At 48.2% G+C, this 17,761-nt stretch overlaps 1 protein-coding gene across 4 annotated transcripts in view; it reads left to right on the plus strand.

Annotated features, from left to right (window-relative positions):
- CAMKK2 (calcium/calmodulin dependent protein kinase kinase 2) overlaps positions 1 to 17,761 on the plus strand; it is a 51,006-nt gene that overhangs the window by 25,925 nt on the left and 7,320 nt on the right. For 2 of the 4 annotated variants that reach the window (XM_068989898.1, XM_068989900.1), the window contains exons 7-14: positions 1,383 to 1,419; positions 10,123 to 10,144; positions 10,273 to 10,361; positions 11,440 to 11,639; positions 12,288 to 12,341; positions 15,154 to 15,227; positions 15,314 to 15,401; positions 16,495 to 16,623. In XM_068989898.1, the coding sequence (XP_068845999.1) occupies positions 1,383 to 1,419; positions 10,123 to 10,144; positions 10,273 to 10,361; positions 11,440 to 11,639; positions 12,288 to 12,341; positions 15,154 to 15,227; positions 15,314 to 15,401; positions 16,495 to 16,623 (693 nt within the window). The remainder of the gene's footprint in view (positions 1 to 1,382; positions 1,420 to 10,122; positions 10,145 to 10,272; positions 10,362 to 11,439; positions 11,640 to 12,287; positions 12,342 to 15,153; positions 15,228 to 15,313; positions 15,402 to 16,494; positions 16,624 to 17,761) is intronic. The other 2 variants (XM_068989899.1, XM_068989901.1) reach the window with 1 other exon arrangement.

Genomic DNA, 17,761 nt, shown 5'->3' on the forward strand with positions numbered 1-17,761 from the left:
CTTATGCTCTTTCTTTGAAGCATTTTTTAAAAAATTTATTTTTAATTGGAAGATAGTTGCTTTAGTCCATGAGGTCACAGAGTCGAACATGACTGAGCGACTGAACTGAATTGCTTTACAATGTTGTATTGGCTTGTGCCATACAACAGTGTGAATCAACCATGAATATAGATAAAGTCCCCACCCTCTTGAACCTCCCTCCCACCCCATGCTCTTAAAAATAATTGAAGATTGCAAAACCTTTTGCTTATGGGGGTTATATTTATTAATATTTATCAATTAGGATTTAAAATTGAGAAGCTAAAAATTATTTTTTAATTCATTTAAAATCAACAATAATCCTATACATTAATGTGATTTTTTTAAAAAGAAAAATAACAGAACTCTAGATAGGCAAGTGCCTGGGTCTGACTTTTCCTGGAAGGGCAGGGCTTAGGGGTTCCAGGTTGGCTGTCCTGGGCCTCTGCCTCGGGTGCATCCCTTTCTCAGGGTTCTTGTCCTGTGACTCTTGGGTGACTGGGGAAGTTGAGTATGATGTGTCAAGAGGCGGGAGGATCAGTCTAGCCCAGGAGCCTGCCTTTGGTTCTTCCCAAAAGGAGAGATGGCAGTTGCAGGCCATCTCCATCTGTCACAACAACTCTCACAATTTCAACCCATGGATGCTTGAGTTGCCGTCCTAGAGAAAACCCAAGGGCGCTTGGTTGGTGTGTGTGTCGGGTCCTGGCGGGATCTCCCTTCTCCTTCATGCCTTGTGGTGTGTGGGCTCCCAACAAGGCCCTTTGACAGCTTGCTTGTTCATTCACTCGTCAGACATTCCCTAAGGATCTACTAGGTCCCTAGTCGTGTACAGGGCACCATGGAGGCAGCCGAGGTGGATGCAACCTGGTGCCTGCCCTTTGAAGAGAGGAAGATAGAAATTATGATAAAGTGAAAACAGGAAGGCTGTGAAAGAGAGAAAGAAGGCACTGAAGCAGTTCCAGGCAAGAGGACATCATTTCCTGCTGGGGCAGGGGGTTGGGGACAGAATTTGAATTTTGACAATTCTGACAGCCGATCCATTGTCTCCTAGAAGACAAGTGGGATTCTTATTCAAGCTGAGACATTTTCCAGGGGAGGAACCTGCCCCCTCCCTTATGTAACCTCCTTTCTGGGTGCTTTGGACCCTTGTAGATTGGGCTAGAAAGCGCTTATTTTCCAGATGGCCGTTTGGATCACACATTCCTGTGCCCTTCATCTTAACTGGGAAAAACAGTGGAAAGCACAGCCCTCCCGTTGGCAAGTGCAGTCACGTGGATGCTGCTTCCTCTCTGCTCATGTCTTTTCTCTCTCTTCCTCTCCCCTGCTCCTCATCTCCGGCCTGTTCCATGTGGCTGTGCCAACAGGTCTTGGATGACCCCAATGAGGACCATCTGTACATGGGTAAGAGAGCCCTTGCCTTCTGCCACTCTTGCTCAGGCAGCTACGCCTGCCCAAAGCCCAGGGGTACTCTCCATCCAGCCTCTGCACCTGGCATCTCCCACCCTTTCCTGCTCCAGTGGGGCCCCTCACAGAAGGCTGCACCCGAGGTTTAAAGCAGGAGGTGGAAAGGAGTTCTTGCTGGGACTTTATCTGGGTGTCCTGTTCATCCATCTTCTGATAGCTGTTGAGTGCCTACTGTGTGCTGGGTACTGTTCTAGGCACTAAGGATGCAATGATGAGTAAGAAAGATGAAGCTGGTGTTCTGATCAGGGGAAACAGCCAGTCAACAACTATAGTTGGCCTTCTGTGTCTGCAGGTTCTGCATCTGCAGATTCAACCACCTGTGGAGCAAAAATATTACAAAGAAAAAATTCCAGAATGTTCCCAAAAGTAAAACTTGAATTTGGCATGCACTGGCAACTATTTACATAGTATTTACATTGTATTAGGTATTATAAAGTAATCCAGAGATCATTTAAAGTATAGGGGAGGATGTGTGTAGGTTATATGCAACTACTACACCATTTTACATAAGGGACTTGAGCAGCTGTGGATTTTGGTATCTACAGGGTTCCTGGAACCAATTCCCTGTAAATACCGAGGGATAACTGTAAATAAAGCAGATGATCAACTTCAGACTGATGCTCTGAAGAAGATTAAACAGGGTGATGTGAGAGAGAGATGGAGGGGCCACTGCAGATAGGAGGTGAGCATTTAGCACCTGAATGTCGAGGACTCAGCCCTGTTAAATCTGGGGAAGAGCATTCCAGGTAGAGGAAATAGCAGGTCAAAGGCCCCAGGGCTGGTGAGAGCTTAGAGTTTAAAAAATGTGGCTGCAGGAGAGAAAACCAGGTAGGGAGGGAAGGTGAGGATGGAGGGCCTAGGGTGGGGGTGGGCAGCCATGGTGGGGCATTTGGAGCCTTGAGGGCCTGTTGAAGGGTCCTGCACACAGACCTGGAAGGACTCAGGTATGTCCTCAGAGACCTCATTTTAAAAAATGATAGGGACACAGGACAGCGCTCAGTTCTCAGTATAAGCACTGATGAGGGAGGGAAGAACAGGACTAATGCAAAGCAGACTATCAGGCCCAGGAAGGCATGATCAACAGGCCACATGTCCTGGTGATGTGTGGCTGGGGGAGGCATTCAGACAAACTTGTGTATTTCGAGTGGGTACAGATGACAGCCAGGAGGGGTATCAAGGAGCTAAGTGGTGTGGGCAGGGCCAAGCCCAGCCCGGAATCCAGATGTCTGCTGGATGAGCACGGCACGATCCTTTGCTGCACAGGGAGTGATGGATCATAAAGTAATGGGTCTGGGTTGGAACTGGAGCTCAGAGCTCAGTTTCCCCTAAAGTAGTTGCTATGGTTTCATTCCAAGGATGCTGTTGTTGCTTAGGACATTTTATTTCTCTTGCCCCCACCCAGGTATTTTTTGTTTGTTTGTTTTTTAAATTTGGCTGTGCTGGGTCTTAGTTGTGGCACGTGGAATCTAGTTCCCCTGACCATAGGGTTGAATCTGGGCCCCCTGCATTGGGAGCTCAGAATCTTAGCCACTGGACTATGAGGGAAGTTCCCTCACCCAGGTTTTACTATGAAAAATGTTAAAGTTGGAAGAAGAGTACAGGGAATGCCTGTTTACCTATCACCCAGATCCAATAGTTAGTAACTTTTTGACATATTTGCTTTATCAGTTTAGCCACCCACCCATCCATTTCTCTTTTTTCTGAACCATCCAAAAGTAAAGTAGCAGACATCCTGACACATTAGTTCCTAAAAACTTTAGCCTGCGTCTCCTAGTCACTTCAGTCGTGTCTGACCCTTTGCCACCCTATGGGCTGTAGGGGCTTCCCTAGTAGTTCAGTCAGTAAAGAATCTGCCTGCAATGCAGGAGACCTGGGTTCGATCCCTGGGTTGGGAAGATCCCCTGGAGAAGGAAATGGCAACCCATTCTAGTATTATTGCCTGGAAAATCCTAGGGACAGAGGAGCCTTAAGGGCTACGTCCATGGCGTGTTGCAAGAGTTGGACATGACTTGGCGACTAAACCATCACCACCATGGACTGTAGTCTGCCAGGCTCCTCTGTCCATGGGATTCTCCAGGCAAGAATACTTGAGTGGATTATCATGCCTTCCTCCAGAGGATCTTCCCAACCCAGGGGTTGAACCCACGTCTCTTATGTCTCCTGCATTGGCAGGTGGTTCTTTACCTCTCGCGCCATCTGGGCAGCCCTCACAATACCACAATACCATTATTGCACCTGAAAAGTTAATGCCAATTCCTTAGGAGCATCTACTGTGTAGGTCGTCCTCAATTTTAGAACTTTAAAAACCTTCCTTTAGAAACATTTTAGAAGTACACAATAAATAGTCAGAAATGAAAACTTTAAAAAATTGTGAAACATTCATATAAAAATATGAATATCACAGAGTCACAATTTCTCAATGTGGTACCTGCACCACTTTAAATATATGAGACAGGAACTTCCCCGATGGTCCATTGGTAATGAATCTACCTGTTGGTGCAGGGAACCCGGGTTTGATCCCTGGCTCTGGGAATGTCCACATGCTGCAGGACACCTAAGCCCATGTGCCCCAACTACTGAGCTTGTGATCTAGAGCCCGTGCTTTGTAACAAAAGAAGCCACCACAATGAGAAGCCTATGCATTGCAACAAGGAGTTTTATATCCCGCTTGCTGCAACCAGAGAAAGCCCGTGTGCAGCAATGAAGACCCAACACAGACAAAAATAAATACAATTTTAAAAGATGATTTGAAAAAAATAAATATATGAGATCATTTTAGGTGGTATATGGACAACCATTTAAAACATTTTTTAGACTTATTTTACCATTTGTATAGGAAGAACTATAACCAGCACACTAAACTCATGATTTCATGGATTTTATTACCCGAGATAAGACTAAAAGTTTTCATACTAAATCAGTTTAAAAGTGTGAAATAAATGATAGTTTACATAGTATATAGATATAGCCAGATTATAACCATGGTAGGCAAACGAGTGAAGTTTGGGGGAACACAGAAGAAAGCACAAACTACAAAAGGTCATTTGGGGCCCAGAATGGCATCCCCAGCATTGTTCGCTCACCTGAGGCCCCGGACCTGACTCTAAATGGCTTTGAGCTGTTTTTGAGGAGGTGGGTTGTCCATTCAATAAATGTCACAGTTCGTCAGGCCCTGATCTCGCCCCTCGGGGGGTGGTAGCTCCTTTCGGCTGCCACCCCTGACCTCGCACGTTGGGTAGCTCCTCTCGGCTGTTCCTGCGCCGTCGCAGCCTGGCACTCTCGGCTGCTGCCCCTGACCTCGGACGTGAGGTAACTCCTCTTGGCTGCCGCCCCTTCGGCATGGGGTCCTCCTGGCTTCTGCCCCTGACCTCGGACATGGAGTAGCTCCTCCTTATTGCCAAATTCAGACTTGAAGAAAGTAGGGAAAACTGCTAGACCATTCAGGTTTGACCTAAATCAAATCCCTTATGATTATACAGTGGAAGTGAGAAATAGATTTAAGGGACTAGATCTGATAGATAGAGTGCCTGATGAACTATGGATGGAGGTTCGTGACACTGTACAGGAGACAGGGATCAAGACTATCCCCAATAAGAAGAAATGCAAAAAAGCAAAATGGCTGTCTGAGGAGGCCTTACAAATAGCTGTGAAAAGTAGAGAAGCAAAAAGCAAAGGAGAAAAGGAAAGATCTACCCATTTGAATGGAGAGTTCCAAAGAATAGCAAGGAGGGATAAGAAAGCCTTCCTCAGTGATCAATGCAAAGAAAACAGGAAAACAATAGAATGGGAAAGACTAGAGATCTGTTCAAGAAAATCAGAGATACCAAGGGAACATTTCATGCAAATATGGGCTCGATAAAGGACAGAAATGGTATGGAGCTAACAGAAGCAAAAGTTATGAAGAAGAGGTGGCAGGAATACACAGAAGAACTGTACAAAAAAGATCTTCATGACCAAGATAGTCACGATGGTGTGAGCACTCACCTAGAGCCAGACATCCTGGAATGTGAAGTCAAGTGGGCCTTAGAAAGCATCACTACGAACAAAGCTAGTGGAGGTGATGGAATTCCAGTTGAGCTATTTCAAATCCTGAAAGATGATGTTGTGAAAGTGCTGCACTCAATCTGCCAGCAAATTTGGAAAACTCAGCCATGGCCAAAGGACTGGAAAAGGTCAGTTTTCATTCCAATCCCAAAGAAAGGCAATGCCAAAGAATGCTCAAACTACCGCACAATTGCACTCATCTCACACGCTAGTGAAGTAATGCTCAAAATTCTCCAAGCCAGGCTTCAGCAATACATGAACTGTGAACTTCCAGATGTTCAAGCTGGTTTTAGAAAAGGCAGAGGAACCAAAGATCAAATTGCCAACATCCGCTGGATCATGGAAAAAGCAAGAGGGTTCCAGAAAAACATTTATTTCTGCTTTATTGACTATGCCAAAGCCTTTGACTGTGTGGATCACGACAAACTGTGGAAAATTCTGAAAGAGATGGGAATACCAGACCACCTGACCTGCCTCTTGAGAAACCTATATGCAGGTCAGAAAGCAACAGTTAGAACTGGACGTGGAACTACAGACTGGTTCCAAATAGGAAAAGGAGTACGTCAAGGCTGTATATTGTCACCCTGCTTATTTAACTTCTATGCAGAGTACATCATGAGAAACACTGGGCTGGAAGAAGCACAAGCTGGAATCAAGATTGCTGGGAGAAATATCAATAACCTCAGATATGCAGATGACACTACTATTATGGCAGAAAGTGAAGAGGAAAACTAAAAGCCTCTTGATGAAAGTGAAAATGGAGAGTGAAAAAGTTGGCTCAAAGCTCAACATTCAGAAAACGAAGATCATGGCATCTGGTCCCATCACTTCATGGCAAATAGATGGGGAAACAGTGGAAACAGTGTCAGACTTTATTTTGGGGGGCTCCAAAATCACTGCAGATGATGACTGCAGCCATGAAATTAAAAGACGCTTACTCCTTGGAAGAAAAATTATGATCAACCTAGATAGCATATTGAAAAGCAGAGACAATCCTTTGCCAACAAAGGTCCGTCTAGTCAAGGCTATGGTTTTTCCAGTGGTCATGTATGGATGTGAGAGTTGGATTGTGAAGAAAGATGAGCGCCGAAGAATTGATGCTTTTGAACTGTGGTGTTGGAGAAGACTGTTGAGAGTCCCTTGGACTGCAAGGAGATCCAACCAGTCCATTCTGAAGGAGATCAGCCCTGGGATTTCTTTGGAAGGAATTATGCTAAAGCTGAAACTCCAGTACTTTGGCTACCTCATGCAAAAAGTTGATTCATTGGACAAGACTCTGATGCTGGGAGGGATTGGGGGCAGGAGGAGAAGGGGATGACAGAGGATGAGATGGCTGGATGGCATCACTGACTCAATGGACATGAGTCTGAGTGAACTCCTGGAGTTGGTGATGGACAGGGAGGCCTGGCGTGCTGCAACTCATGGGGTCACAAAGAGTCGGACATGACTGAGCGACTGAACTGAACTGAACTGATCTAAGCCCTTCCGGGAATGAAACTCAAGCCCTGGCCCTACACCCTCAGGGCATTTTAGTGCTCTGATGGGGGCAGATGGATACACTCCACCTAAGTATTACTAGGCGTAGGGGTTCAGAGGTGACAGCTATGCTCTGTGTTTAGTTGTTTAGTCGTGTCTGACTGTTTGTGACCCCATGGACTATACAGTCCATGGGATTCTCCAGGCCAGAATACTGAAGTGGGTAGCTATTCCCTTCTCCAGGGGATCTTCCCAACCCAGGGATTGAACCCAGGTCTTCCACATTGCAGGCAGATTCTTTACCAGCTGAGCCACCAGGGAAGCTTGAAGGTGAGAGCACCATGGACAAAAGCTAACCTGAGCAGGGTCAGGGGAATCAGGAGTTCCAGGTTGGAGGCTTGGGAAACAGTGGCTCCTGGGATGCCTGACGGAGGTGAGACCTGTGCAGGACCCTGGGAACCAGATGGCAGAGGGCATTTCACATCATTGTAAGACTTTGCCTTTTACTTTGAGAGAGAAGGGGGCCCTTGGAGGATTTTTTTTTCTTTTTAATATTTATTTATTTGGCTGTGATGGGTCTTAGTTGTGGCGTGCAGGCTTCTCTAGTTGTGGTATATGGGTTTAGTTGCTTCACAGCACGTGGGATCTTAGTTCCCTGACCGGGGATTGAACCTGCATCCCCTGCACTGCATGGCTGATTCTTATCCACTGGACTGCCAAGCATGTCCACCTTGGAGGGTACTGAGCTGAGGAGTTGAATGAGCATGTAAAGAACATGACTCAAGCTTCAAAGAGGAGTTGCGTAAGCCATTTGGACCAGGCAGCTTCATGGACAGAGTTTTTCACTTCTTGAGGTGGCAAAGTGGGAAGGAACCGTGTGGTTTGGTGTGTTGATTCCAGTGATTTTGAAACAATCCCGATACTTTATTTTTTCATTTCCAGCCATAGCTGTGTGTGGCTAGGACAGAGTGGGCAGCGTGTGAAGCCAGTTAGCAGATATCGGCAAGGGTTCTGCACCTGCAGGCCTGACTCTCAAAGGGTAGAGAACATGATCAGTATTTCTTGGGGTTAAAAACTTCTCACCTGCCACTCAGGCCCAGGAGGGGTTAAACTGTGAGCGACTTGAAAATACACCTGTTTCAACAGGCCAGCTTCCCTCATGCCAACCGACCTTTGGTGCTTGGGAGGAAGCATTGAAATTCATAAAGCAGCTCTTGAAAGTTAAGTTTGCAAGGTGGGAAAGCAGGAGCTGAGGGGCCCAGAGCTCCTGTTGGTGGGAGACTTACCTTCAGAGCCATTGCCTTTGCCTGAAGCCACAGCAGATTTGCCCTAACTCGGGTTTGGCCATTGCCGGTTGATGAACCTGAAAACAGGGTGGGGCCCTGGGGGAGTTAAGTTCCTTTTCTGATCTGAACCTTTAAGCCTTCTTTTTGTCTGAGGAGCTGGTTCTTTCCCCTTGGCCATCTCAGCCCTTGGACAGCTTTGAAACACCTTTTGTCCATAAGAAGCTCCAGTGTGTGCTTCTAGAAAACAGAAAACTCGAAAACCATCCTCCATGGGACTTTGAAATCCACTGTGCTGTTTTTTTCATTTCCTAAAGTACAGCTTCATAGTCCCAGTTATATCTGTTCAAGCAGAACAAAATTAAAATAACTACACCACATGACCTGGCAATTCTGCTCCTAGGTACCCCCAAAGAATTGAAAACAGCCACACATAAACACTTGTGCAGGAATGCTTGTGCATGAATGTTCATAGCAGCATTATTCATAATAGCCAAAATGTGGAAATAACCCAAATGTTCATCAGCTCATGAATAGGTAAACAAAATGTAGCATAGCCATACTATGGAATATTATACAGCCACTAAAAGGAGGAAAGTACTGATACATGCTGCAATGTGGATGAATTCTGAAAACCTGCTAAGTGAAAAAGCATGTTACCAGGGGTCACATATTGTACGAGTCAATGTATATGACATGTCCAGAATAGGCAAATCTGTAGAAACAGAAAGCAGATTAGTGGTTGCCAAGGGCTGTGGGACGGGGTGTGGGGAGTGACTACTAGTGGGCACAGGGTTTCTTTTCAGGGGACTGAAAATGTGCTGGAATTAGATAGAGGCGATGCTTGCCCTGGAGGCAGTAGACTCTAGATACCACTAAATCATGCACGTTAGAATAGTAGTATATTCTGAAATTTCACCTCAACTTTTAGAAATGCAAAAAATACCGCCCCTCTCCAACAACAAAAACCCTGTGCATTCCCTGAACATAGTGTATCTAATACTTGATGGTGGGGTGGGGGATCCCACATATACAAGGCTGTGAGGAAGCTAGCAGGCAGTGAGTCAGGAAAGGCCCTGTTTAGGAGGAACAGAATCAGCTGGCCTTTGAGGTGGCAGAGAGATCACCATCCCCACCTCTAGCTCCAAGTCTTGATTTGATTTGAAGTCACAGGTTGGAGCGCCAGCTGACACAGAGTGCTAAAGAACTAGAACATTATCTGACAATTTTTGATTTACGTAGCCTGACACAGCCTAGCAGCTTGGAAAATGTGAGAGGGGTAATTGACATTTGTTCTTGCTGTTTCTTAAACTGAAACTTTGCTAGGGTTCAGAAGACCCCCTAGGGCTGCTGCTTTTGTGTCCACGTAAATCCACATTTGGGTTGCTTCCCCTTAGACCTGTTCTTTGGCAGGGCTTTGGCTCAGGACGTGGATGAGTGACAGGAGATAGTTTAGCATCAGTCGTATCCCTGGGACTCCCCTCCCACCCCCTCCCACCTAGGTATGAGAAGACAATGAGAGGCTGTCCCCACCTGTGCCAGTCTCCCTGCTTTGTCTCCTCTGGCAGAGGGTCCTCAGCTGTTTTGAGGACCAGATGTATAGCCAGCCTGGGGTCCCAGGGACACCAGAAATCTCTGACCGCTAGCCTCCTGGTGGGAACTTAGAAAAGCAGAACCTTCTGTGGTTTTGGTTCAGTGGACTGTTCCCCTCCCACCCCCCATGTTAGTTTCAGTGCTTCTTAGTGTTTCTAGGGGTGGCTGGGAGCTGGGGAGGAGGGGAGGAAGATGGATTTCCATTTTCCCAATGTAACCATTCACCCCCTTCTCTATCCTACAGTGTTTGAACTGGTCAACCAAGGGTGAGTGTCCCCATTCCCAGCAGGTATGAGGCCCGAAGCTTCTTGAGCTGCAAAGCTGAATGAGGTGGTGGGAGGGGGCAAAGGCTGGTGTGTCTGGTTTGCTTTTCATGTGTGTGTTGACCTTTCAGGCCTGTGATGGAAGTGCCCACCCTCAAACCACTCTCTGAAGACCAGGCCCGTTTCTACTTCCAGGATCTAATCAAAGGCATCGAGTACTGTAAGCGGGGCCCACAGGAGGACTCTCACCCAGGGGGTGGTTAGCCATCCCAGACAGTGGATGGAAAGTGGAAGGTTTCTTACTTCCCTCCTGGAGCACAGGGAGGTGGGCAGGAAACAGAATTGCCTGCGCTATGACGACACCCGCTCCAAGCAGAAACCCTTCTTCTGGCCACACAGAAAAACTAAGAGCAATAGTGTTAGTGACTGTTTATCCAGTTCTTTCTACCAGGCACTGTTAATTTCCTAGCATCACCCCTTATTCCCAGCAACCCTGGGATCTTGTTAACCTCCGGGAACCTTAGTTCCTCATCTGTAAAATGGGAATAAAATCTCTCTCACAAGGTCTGAAATCAGCCAGGACATCAATGTTCTGATTGGCAGGGTGTCCTTTCTGCTACTGGTTGTTAAACATTTTGACTCATACCCTTTGCCTGTTATTACACAGGATTGTTGTGACACTGAAATGGGGTCAATGGGAAGCACTTAACACACGGTGAGGGCCCAGACTGGGCATTCAGTAAAAGAAGCTGCTGCTCCTATTACCAGTATCATCATCATCATCACCCCAGAAACACAGTTGGGTCTTCCAGATCATAGGATTGTCCTTGCCCATGGGTGGACACCCAGGCAGGAACCGTTAGCCAAGTCCCAATCCTTCTGTGTTTCACACTTCAAATCAGATCTGCTCCAGTCATTGTTGGTTTGGTGAACAGGTTGTGAGGTGGCGTTAATAAATGAAAACATGCTTGACCGTCACAAGTTTTAAGGCTTCTAGCTGGGAGCCAAGCTCAGCAAAAGCTCTCCATGCACACATGACTTAAACTATGGCAGGCGGTTACCAATTACTATTGGCAGTCAGTATTTCACTCCTTACTTTGGAGGATGGGACAGCTTGCTTAGACATTCCCTTTAACTTTTAGAGCTGAGGGTGTTTCACAGGTTTGGGAGGGGAAGGCTGGGAAGGGCCTGGGACCCTGGAAGAACAGAGGGCCTCCTGCCTGTGTCTCTGGGCTATGTGGGCCACATGGAGCTCCTCGTGTGGATTCTCTGTCCCCTCTCTCCCATTCTGCCCCCAGTACACTACCAGAAGATCATCCACCGGGACATCAAACCTTCAAACCTGCTGGTGGGAGAAGATGGGCACATCAAGATCGCGGACTTTGGTGTGAGCAATGAGTTCAAGGGCAGTGATGCCCTTCTCTCTAACACTGTGGGCACCCCAGCCTTCATGGCTCCTGAGTCGCTCTCGGAAACCCGGAAGATCTTCTCTGGGAAGGTAGGTTTGGACCTGCCTGAGATGTGCAATTCTGCCTGTGTTAGGGTCCTTTCAGTTGTAAGTGGCAAAAATCTAACTCACTGGCTTAAAGAGTGATTTGTGGATGAGGAGTGGGGTTCTGTTGGCCTCAGGCTTGGCTAGATTCAGAGGTTCAAAGAGGAATCTGTCTCTCCATCTCTCAGCTGTTTTCCTGAATTGGTTTCCTCCCCAGGTGAACATCATCAGCGACTCTGGGCTACTTTCTACCAGTTTACAAGCCTCAGTGGAAAAGAGCACTTTTCTTTCTGTAGGACTCAAGTGAAAATCCTAGGATTGGCTGTAGTTGGCCCAGTGTGGGTCATATGCCCATCCTCTAACCAATCACTGTGCCTGCCGAAGTGTTGCTCTGATTGGACAGTTTAGGGTCATGTGCCAATCACACTGCCTGGGGAAAGTATTGCTTTCATTGGCCAGGCGTAAATCATACGCTCAGTGAGATGTGGGGTTTGATGGGCAGGAACAGCCCCATTCAAACTCCCATGGACTGAGCAGTCAAAAAGAGCTGCTTCCCCAAAGGAAAGCTGGAGGATTGGATCCTGGATAGGTGAAAGAAGGTTATGCCCTTTACTGCCCCTTGCCCCCTCGCACTGAGCTCTCTTTTTCTTGCAGGCACTGGATGTTTGGGCCATGGGTGTGACACTGTACTGCTTTGTGTTTGGCCAGGTAAGGTGGGGTGTCCTGTGTCCTGGGTGTTGTGGGTGGCTTCCTTGGACTAATAGTTACCCTTGCAGGGAGATAGAACTTACTCATTTAAAAGTTATTTCATTTTATTTCCACAGTTAGATCTGCATATGGAAAAGTATGCCTTCCCGAATATACATAGCTGTACATAACAGTCATATCTATCTGTGAAAAGACAACCTGCTAAAACAGGGTTTTGGCAGAGGCTCTAGAGATTGTAAATACAGTTGATGAATTTAGGTCAAGGACAGCAAATGTGCACCTCTTTCCACTTCTAAACAGGAGATAGGCATCACTAATCAATAACTGCAGTCTTTCTTTCTGAGCCTGGTACTGCTTTGATGTTCTTCTCAACAGTGTTCCTAGAAGCTGTTGTTGGAAGAATAGAATTGGAATGGAATTTAAAACATTTGGCATTATTGATTTAGGGAGTGCTGTTTGTCTTCATTTTGTTGCTCTTTTGTTATTTTTATATTACTCGTATTTGGGGGCTTCTATTTTTAATTCTAAAGTTCAGACTGATTATGTGAGCAGTAAAGATGAGAATTATTCCTTCTCCTGAGCTTATGCTCCTGTTGAGAAAAGCTTAAGAAACTGATCCCGTGAAGAAGTAAAGTTTATAATCTCCTCCCCACAACCCAACATTTGATTAGAAAATTTTCAATCCTGTAGTCAAGTTGGAAGAATTATACCTTCTTACATATGCTTCAGAGTGCAGTCATTAGCCAGAGCTCACTATCTGTGGCTTTCATCTTTTGGGCTAAAATGTACGCATCAGGGAATCTACAGATGTTAAAAGTGTACTCTGATGAGTTGTCACATGGATGCACCTGTGCAACTCTAACATCTCAAGTTATTGTTTCTCATGGCATCATTTTCCTTGGACAGGAGTAGACAAGGTCACTTTCTGTGACCTTTTGCAGCCTTTTGAGCACCCCGCTTAAAAAGGGTTGTTTCCAAAACAATCCCTGAGCTCCTCCTGGGTCAGGCCCTTCCCCCTGTGAGAAGATCACCTTGTCACCCAGGAGGTGGTGTGTGAACAGGCTTCAGGGTAGAGTCTAGGCTTAAATCCCAGTTTCATGCTTCCTAGGACATAGCACCTCTCTGAGCTTCTGTTTTCTCTCTCCTGTAAAATGAGAACAATATTTACTGTTTTTAAAAGTATTTATTTATTTACTCATTTTTGGCTGCACTGGGTCTTCGTTGCTGTGCGCAGGTTTTCTCTGGTTGCGGTGAGTGGGAGCTTCTCTCCAGCTGTGTCACGTGGGCTCCATAGTTGCAGTACGCCTTCTCTAGAGTGCAGGCTCAGTAGTTGGGACTCACAGGTTTAGTTCCCCTGTGGCATGTGGGATCTTCTTGGACCAGGTATGGAACCTGGGTCTGCTGCATTAGCAGGCAGATTCTTAACCACTGGACCACCACGGAAGTCCAGTATTTACTATTTTTTATGGCTTCTGAGAGGATCAGCAGAAATAATTCAAGCATTCATTAATTCAACAGATATTTATTGAGCCCTTACTTTGTGCCAGAAATGTTCTTGGGCACTGGGTGTCAGCAGTGAGCAAGACAGACAAAAATCCATGCCCTCTTGGAGCTGACATTCCCGTGCAGGAATTAAACAGTGAATAAATCCATATGGTTTTATGTTTTGGCCACACCATGTGACATGTGGGATCTTAGTTCCCCAATCAGGGATTGAACCTTTGTCCCTAGCAGTGGGAACACAGAATCCTAACCACTGACCACCAGGGAAATCTCCCCAATATATATGGAATATAATGTCAGGAGGGGACATGCGATGGTGAGAAATCATATGGAGGTGGAGTGGGTGTCCATTTTAGACAGGAACTCTGGAAGACCTCCCTGAGAGGTTGAGCTTTGATCAGACACCTAAATGATGGAAGAAAACAAGCCATGCACATACTGGTGTGAAGAACATTCCAGGCAGAAAGTGAAAGTGAAGTCGCTCAGTCGTGTCCGACTCAGTCGTGTCCGACTCTTTGCGACCCCATGTACTGTAGCCACCAGGCTCCTCAGTCTATGGGATTCTCCAGGCAATTGCCATTTCCTTTTCCAGGGGATCTTCCCCACCCGGGGATCGAACCCAGGTCTCCTGCAATGCAGGCAGATGCTTTAACCTCTGAGCCACCAGGGAAGCCCTTTCTAGGCAGAGGTAACAGCCAAATGAGATGTTGGTCCTGAGAAACCTCAATACAATGCCTGGCCCAGGCTGAGCCCTCACCAATCACAGCTACTGCTGCTTTGTCTTTTGTGTTGTTCTTTGTATTATTAATGTTCACAGGGCAGGTGGGTGAAGTGAGTGTTTGCTTTCGGTCTTTGCTTTATGGTCTTCCCTGATGGCTCAGATGGTAAAGAATCTGCCTGCAATGGGAGAGCCCCAGGTGCAGTTCCTAGGTCAGGAAGATCCTCTGAAGAAGGGAATGGCTACCCACTCCAGTATTCTTGCCTGGAGAATTCCATGGACAGAGGAGCCTGGCGGGCTATGGTCCATGGGGTCACAAAGAGTCAGACACGACTGAGCGACTAACATTTTATGTAGGTAAATTAACGCACAGCTACAGAGGAAAGCCAGTGTAGTTAGGAAGGCTCTAACCCTTCTGGAAAGATACTCCTGGTCCTTTCAGATCTCTGGGGAATGGGAACTGCTTCCTCCCTGGGCTGGGCTGCTGGGCTGTTTCTTTCTCTGCTGTGACCCATGTGGAGTGCCGTCCACCCTTGAAGGACAGCTGTGCCAGCCCTTGATTGCTGCTCTGTCCCTGACCTCTCTTTGCAGTGCCCGTTCATGGACGAGCGGATCATGTGTTTACACAGTAAGATCAAGAGTCAGGCCCTGGAATTTCCAGATCAGTGAGTATCCTTCGTGTACCGCAAGTCGCTATCTTCTCCGAGCCCTTGGTGACGTCTCCCACCCTTGATGTATCTCCTCCCGCCAGGCCTGACATAGCCGAGGATTTGAAGGACCTGATCACGCGCATGTTGGACAAGAACCCCGAGTCGAGGATTGTGGTGCCAGAGATCAAGGTATCTGCTGCCCCTTGGGGTATGTGCCAGGGGCTCAGCCTATCTCCTCGGCTTGGGATTTTTGGCTCAACCCTGCCTCGGTCAGGCCCCACATTCCTCTGTTTACAGCGCCACACCCTCTTCTGCACCACCGCCCTCCCATGCCCTGTGGCCTCTGGGATGCTGGAAGCTGGTAGGGGAGGATTTGGGACTTGTGTTAACTGTGATTGTGGAAGTGGGATCTGCTACCAGCCAGGCAACTAGCACTCGCTCCACTTGGCGTGAACTGATGGCCTCCACCTCCCCAGACCAGACCAGAGTCTCTGCTCCATTGTGGCTGCCGAAATCTTGGGGTCTTTTCCTTGACGCTTCCTATCCCTTTGAGAAAATACAATGGGAGTGAGAGGAAGTTAGTAAGCAATTTGACCGTCTACCTCTGGCCCTGGCCTGCTGAATTCCACTATGTTGCAAGAGCAGCATTAGATAAGATCCCTACTGATCCCTTGCAGCCATGTACACACACATGGACCTTTCAGAAATCTAGAGATTTCCTTCAGGAACTAGGCACCTCAGCTAAGCAGTTAGCAGTTGAAGAGGGGGCAGCCCAAAAGGTTACAGATAAAGGCTTGGATCCAAGGGGCACGTAGTTGGGGGGCAGACCTCTGCCAAAGTCCCCTCCTGATTGTGTTCTTCTCAGTGGCCTCCCTGTGCCACCCCGAGCCTCAGTTTCCCTTTCTGTAAAACGGGAAGGATGCTGCCTACTCTGAGCTGAGCCTTCCAGGCATCAGAGAGAGTTGCAGAGGAGTGATGGGTGCTCCTCAGACAACCATGCAAGGCAGATGGCAAATTCCAGGCCCTTCTGCCAAGACATGGGGCGAGATGGAGAATCCGGTCCCGCTCACATTCTGGCCTCGTGGCTCCCTCCCTCCGTCTATTTCATGTTTCCTCCCACCTGGCTTACCCCCACCTTCTGCCTGGCTTGCCTGCTCTCTTGCATCCCTGACCTCAGGCCACTGGCTCTCCCCTCCCGCGTTCCCTCCCTGGCTCTGCTCACAGGCAGGGTCTCTGGGAGCCAGTGGCAACGGCCCCTCACCCCTCCTGTCCTTCGTTGAAGCTGCACCCCTGGGTCACGAGGCATGGGGCGGAGCCGCTGCCATCAGAGGACGAGAACTGCACGCTGGTCGAGGTGACCGAAGAGGAGGTCGAGAATTCGGTCAAACACATTCCCAGCCTGGCAACCGTGGTAAGGCAGGATGAACCGCTGCTCAAGAGCAGGGCCAGAGAGCCACAGGCGGCCTGGCAGGGACGAACCAGGACACGGGCGGGCAACTGAGAACAGGTGTTGGGCCTGAGAGTCACGGACTGGCCGGTTCTGCCCCTCACCCACAGCTCCCAGCCCCTGGGCCTTGGTCACCTAGCAGGCCAGGTGGCCCCTGCAACTTCTAGCGTGAGTTCTCTCTGCAGCTGTGACCCAGGTCACTTAAACAGGGTAGCCCCTCTCTAAGGATTGTTCTGCCTCTTGTGGAATTCCTGCTTTCAGAGCGTGTTCAGGGGAGAAGGAGGAGCTTTAAAAGGATAAGGGCAGGTGCCTGGGGGGAGCTGGAGCCAAGGTCTCTTAAGAGGGGCTACCCCCTGACTGGGTCTCCTGTCCCCAGAGCAGACGGCTTAGCTCGTCCCATCTCTGCAGTGTGGGCAACTGCCAGGGTGACTCTTCCCAGCTCCTAGAGGTGGGTGTTTGCTCAGGGGCTACTGGACCTCCTTTTATGGCCTTAAATTTGGGTCCTGATCCAGGAAGATGAAGCTAGAGAATTACCTTGGAGACTCAGAGAATCACCCACTTGCCAAGGCTGTGCCCAGAGGGTGTCTGACTCCAGGAGGGAGACCCTCAGGGGGCTGGGGGTTGGGCAACAGTCCTAGGGGAGGAATTGAGTGGGCTGCCTCACCATGGCCACCTTGGGAGTCCTGGGTGTGTTCAGTTAGCACCAGCTCCAGCAGGCAGGGCCCAGGGCTCTGTGGGGAGACCAGATACTGCGTCCAGCCTCGAGTGACCTTAGGAGCCCCAGTGCTGGCTCCTTTGCTCCCAGCTTTGCACCTCGCCCTCTGCTTCCCCACACACTCTCTCTCTCCCTCTAGAACCTGAGCCCTGGGGGATCTATTCACATCCTCCTCCCCCACCAGGGGCCTCTGCATGATCTTCACTGTTGAACACCCACCCACTCCTCCTCGTCCGCCCACCACACCCATGTCCTGAGCCCGTGGTGGGGAAGGTAGCTGAGGTCGAGCTCCCAGCACCCACCGTGGGTTATTCCGTTCCTGGTTGTGAATATTCTTGGGAGAAGGCGTCTGATCCTAGAGGTCTGAAATAGGCATTGATTATTCAG

This window comes from Capricornis sumatraensis, chromosome 17, assembly GCF_032405125.1.
Source record: "Capricornis sumatraensis isolate serow.1 chromosome 17, serow.2, whole genome shotgun sequence".
NCBI lineage: Eukaryota > Metazoa > Chordata > Mammalia > Artiodactyla > Bovidae > Capricornis > Capricornis sumatraensis.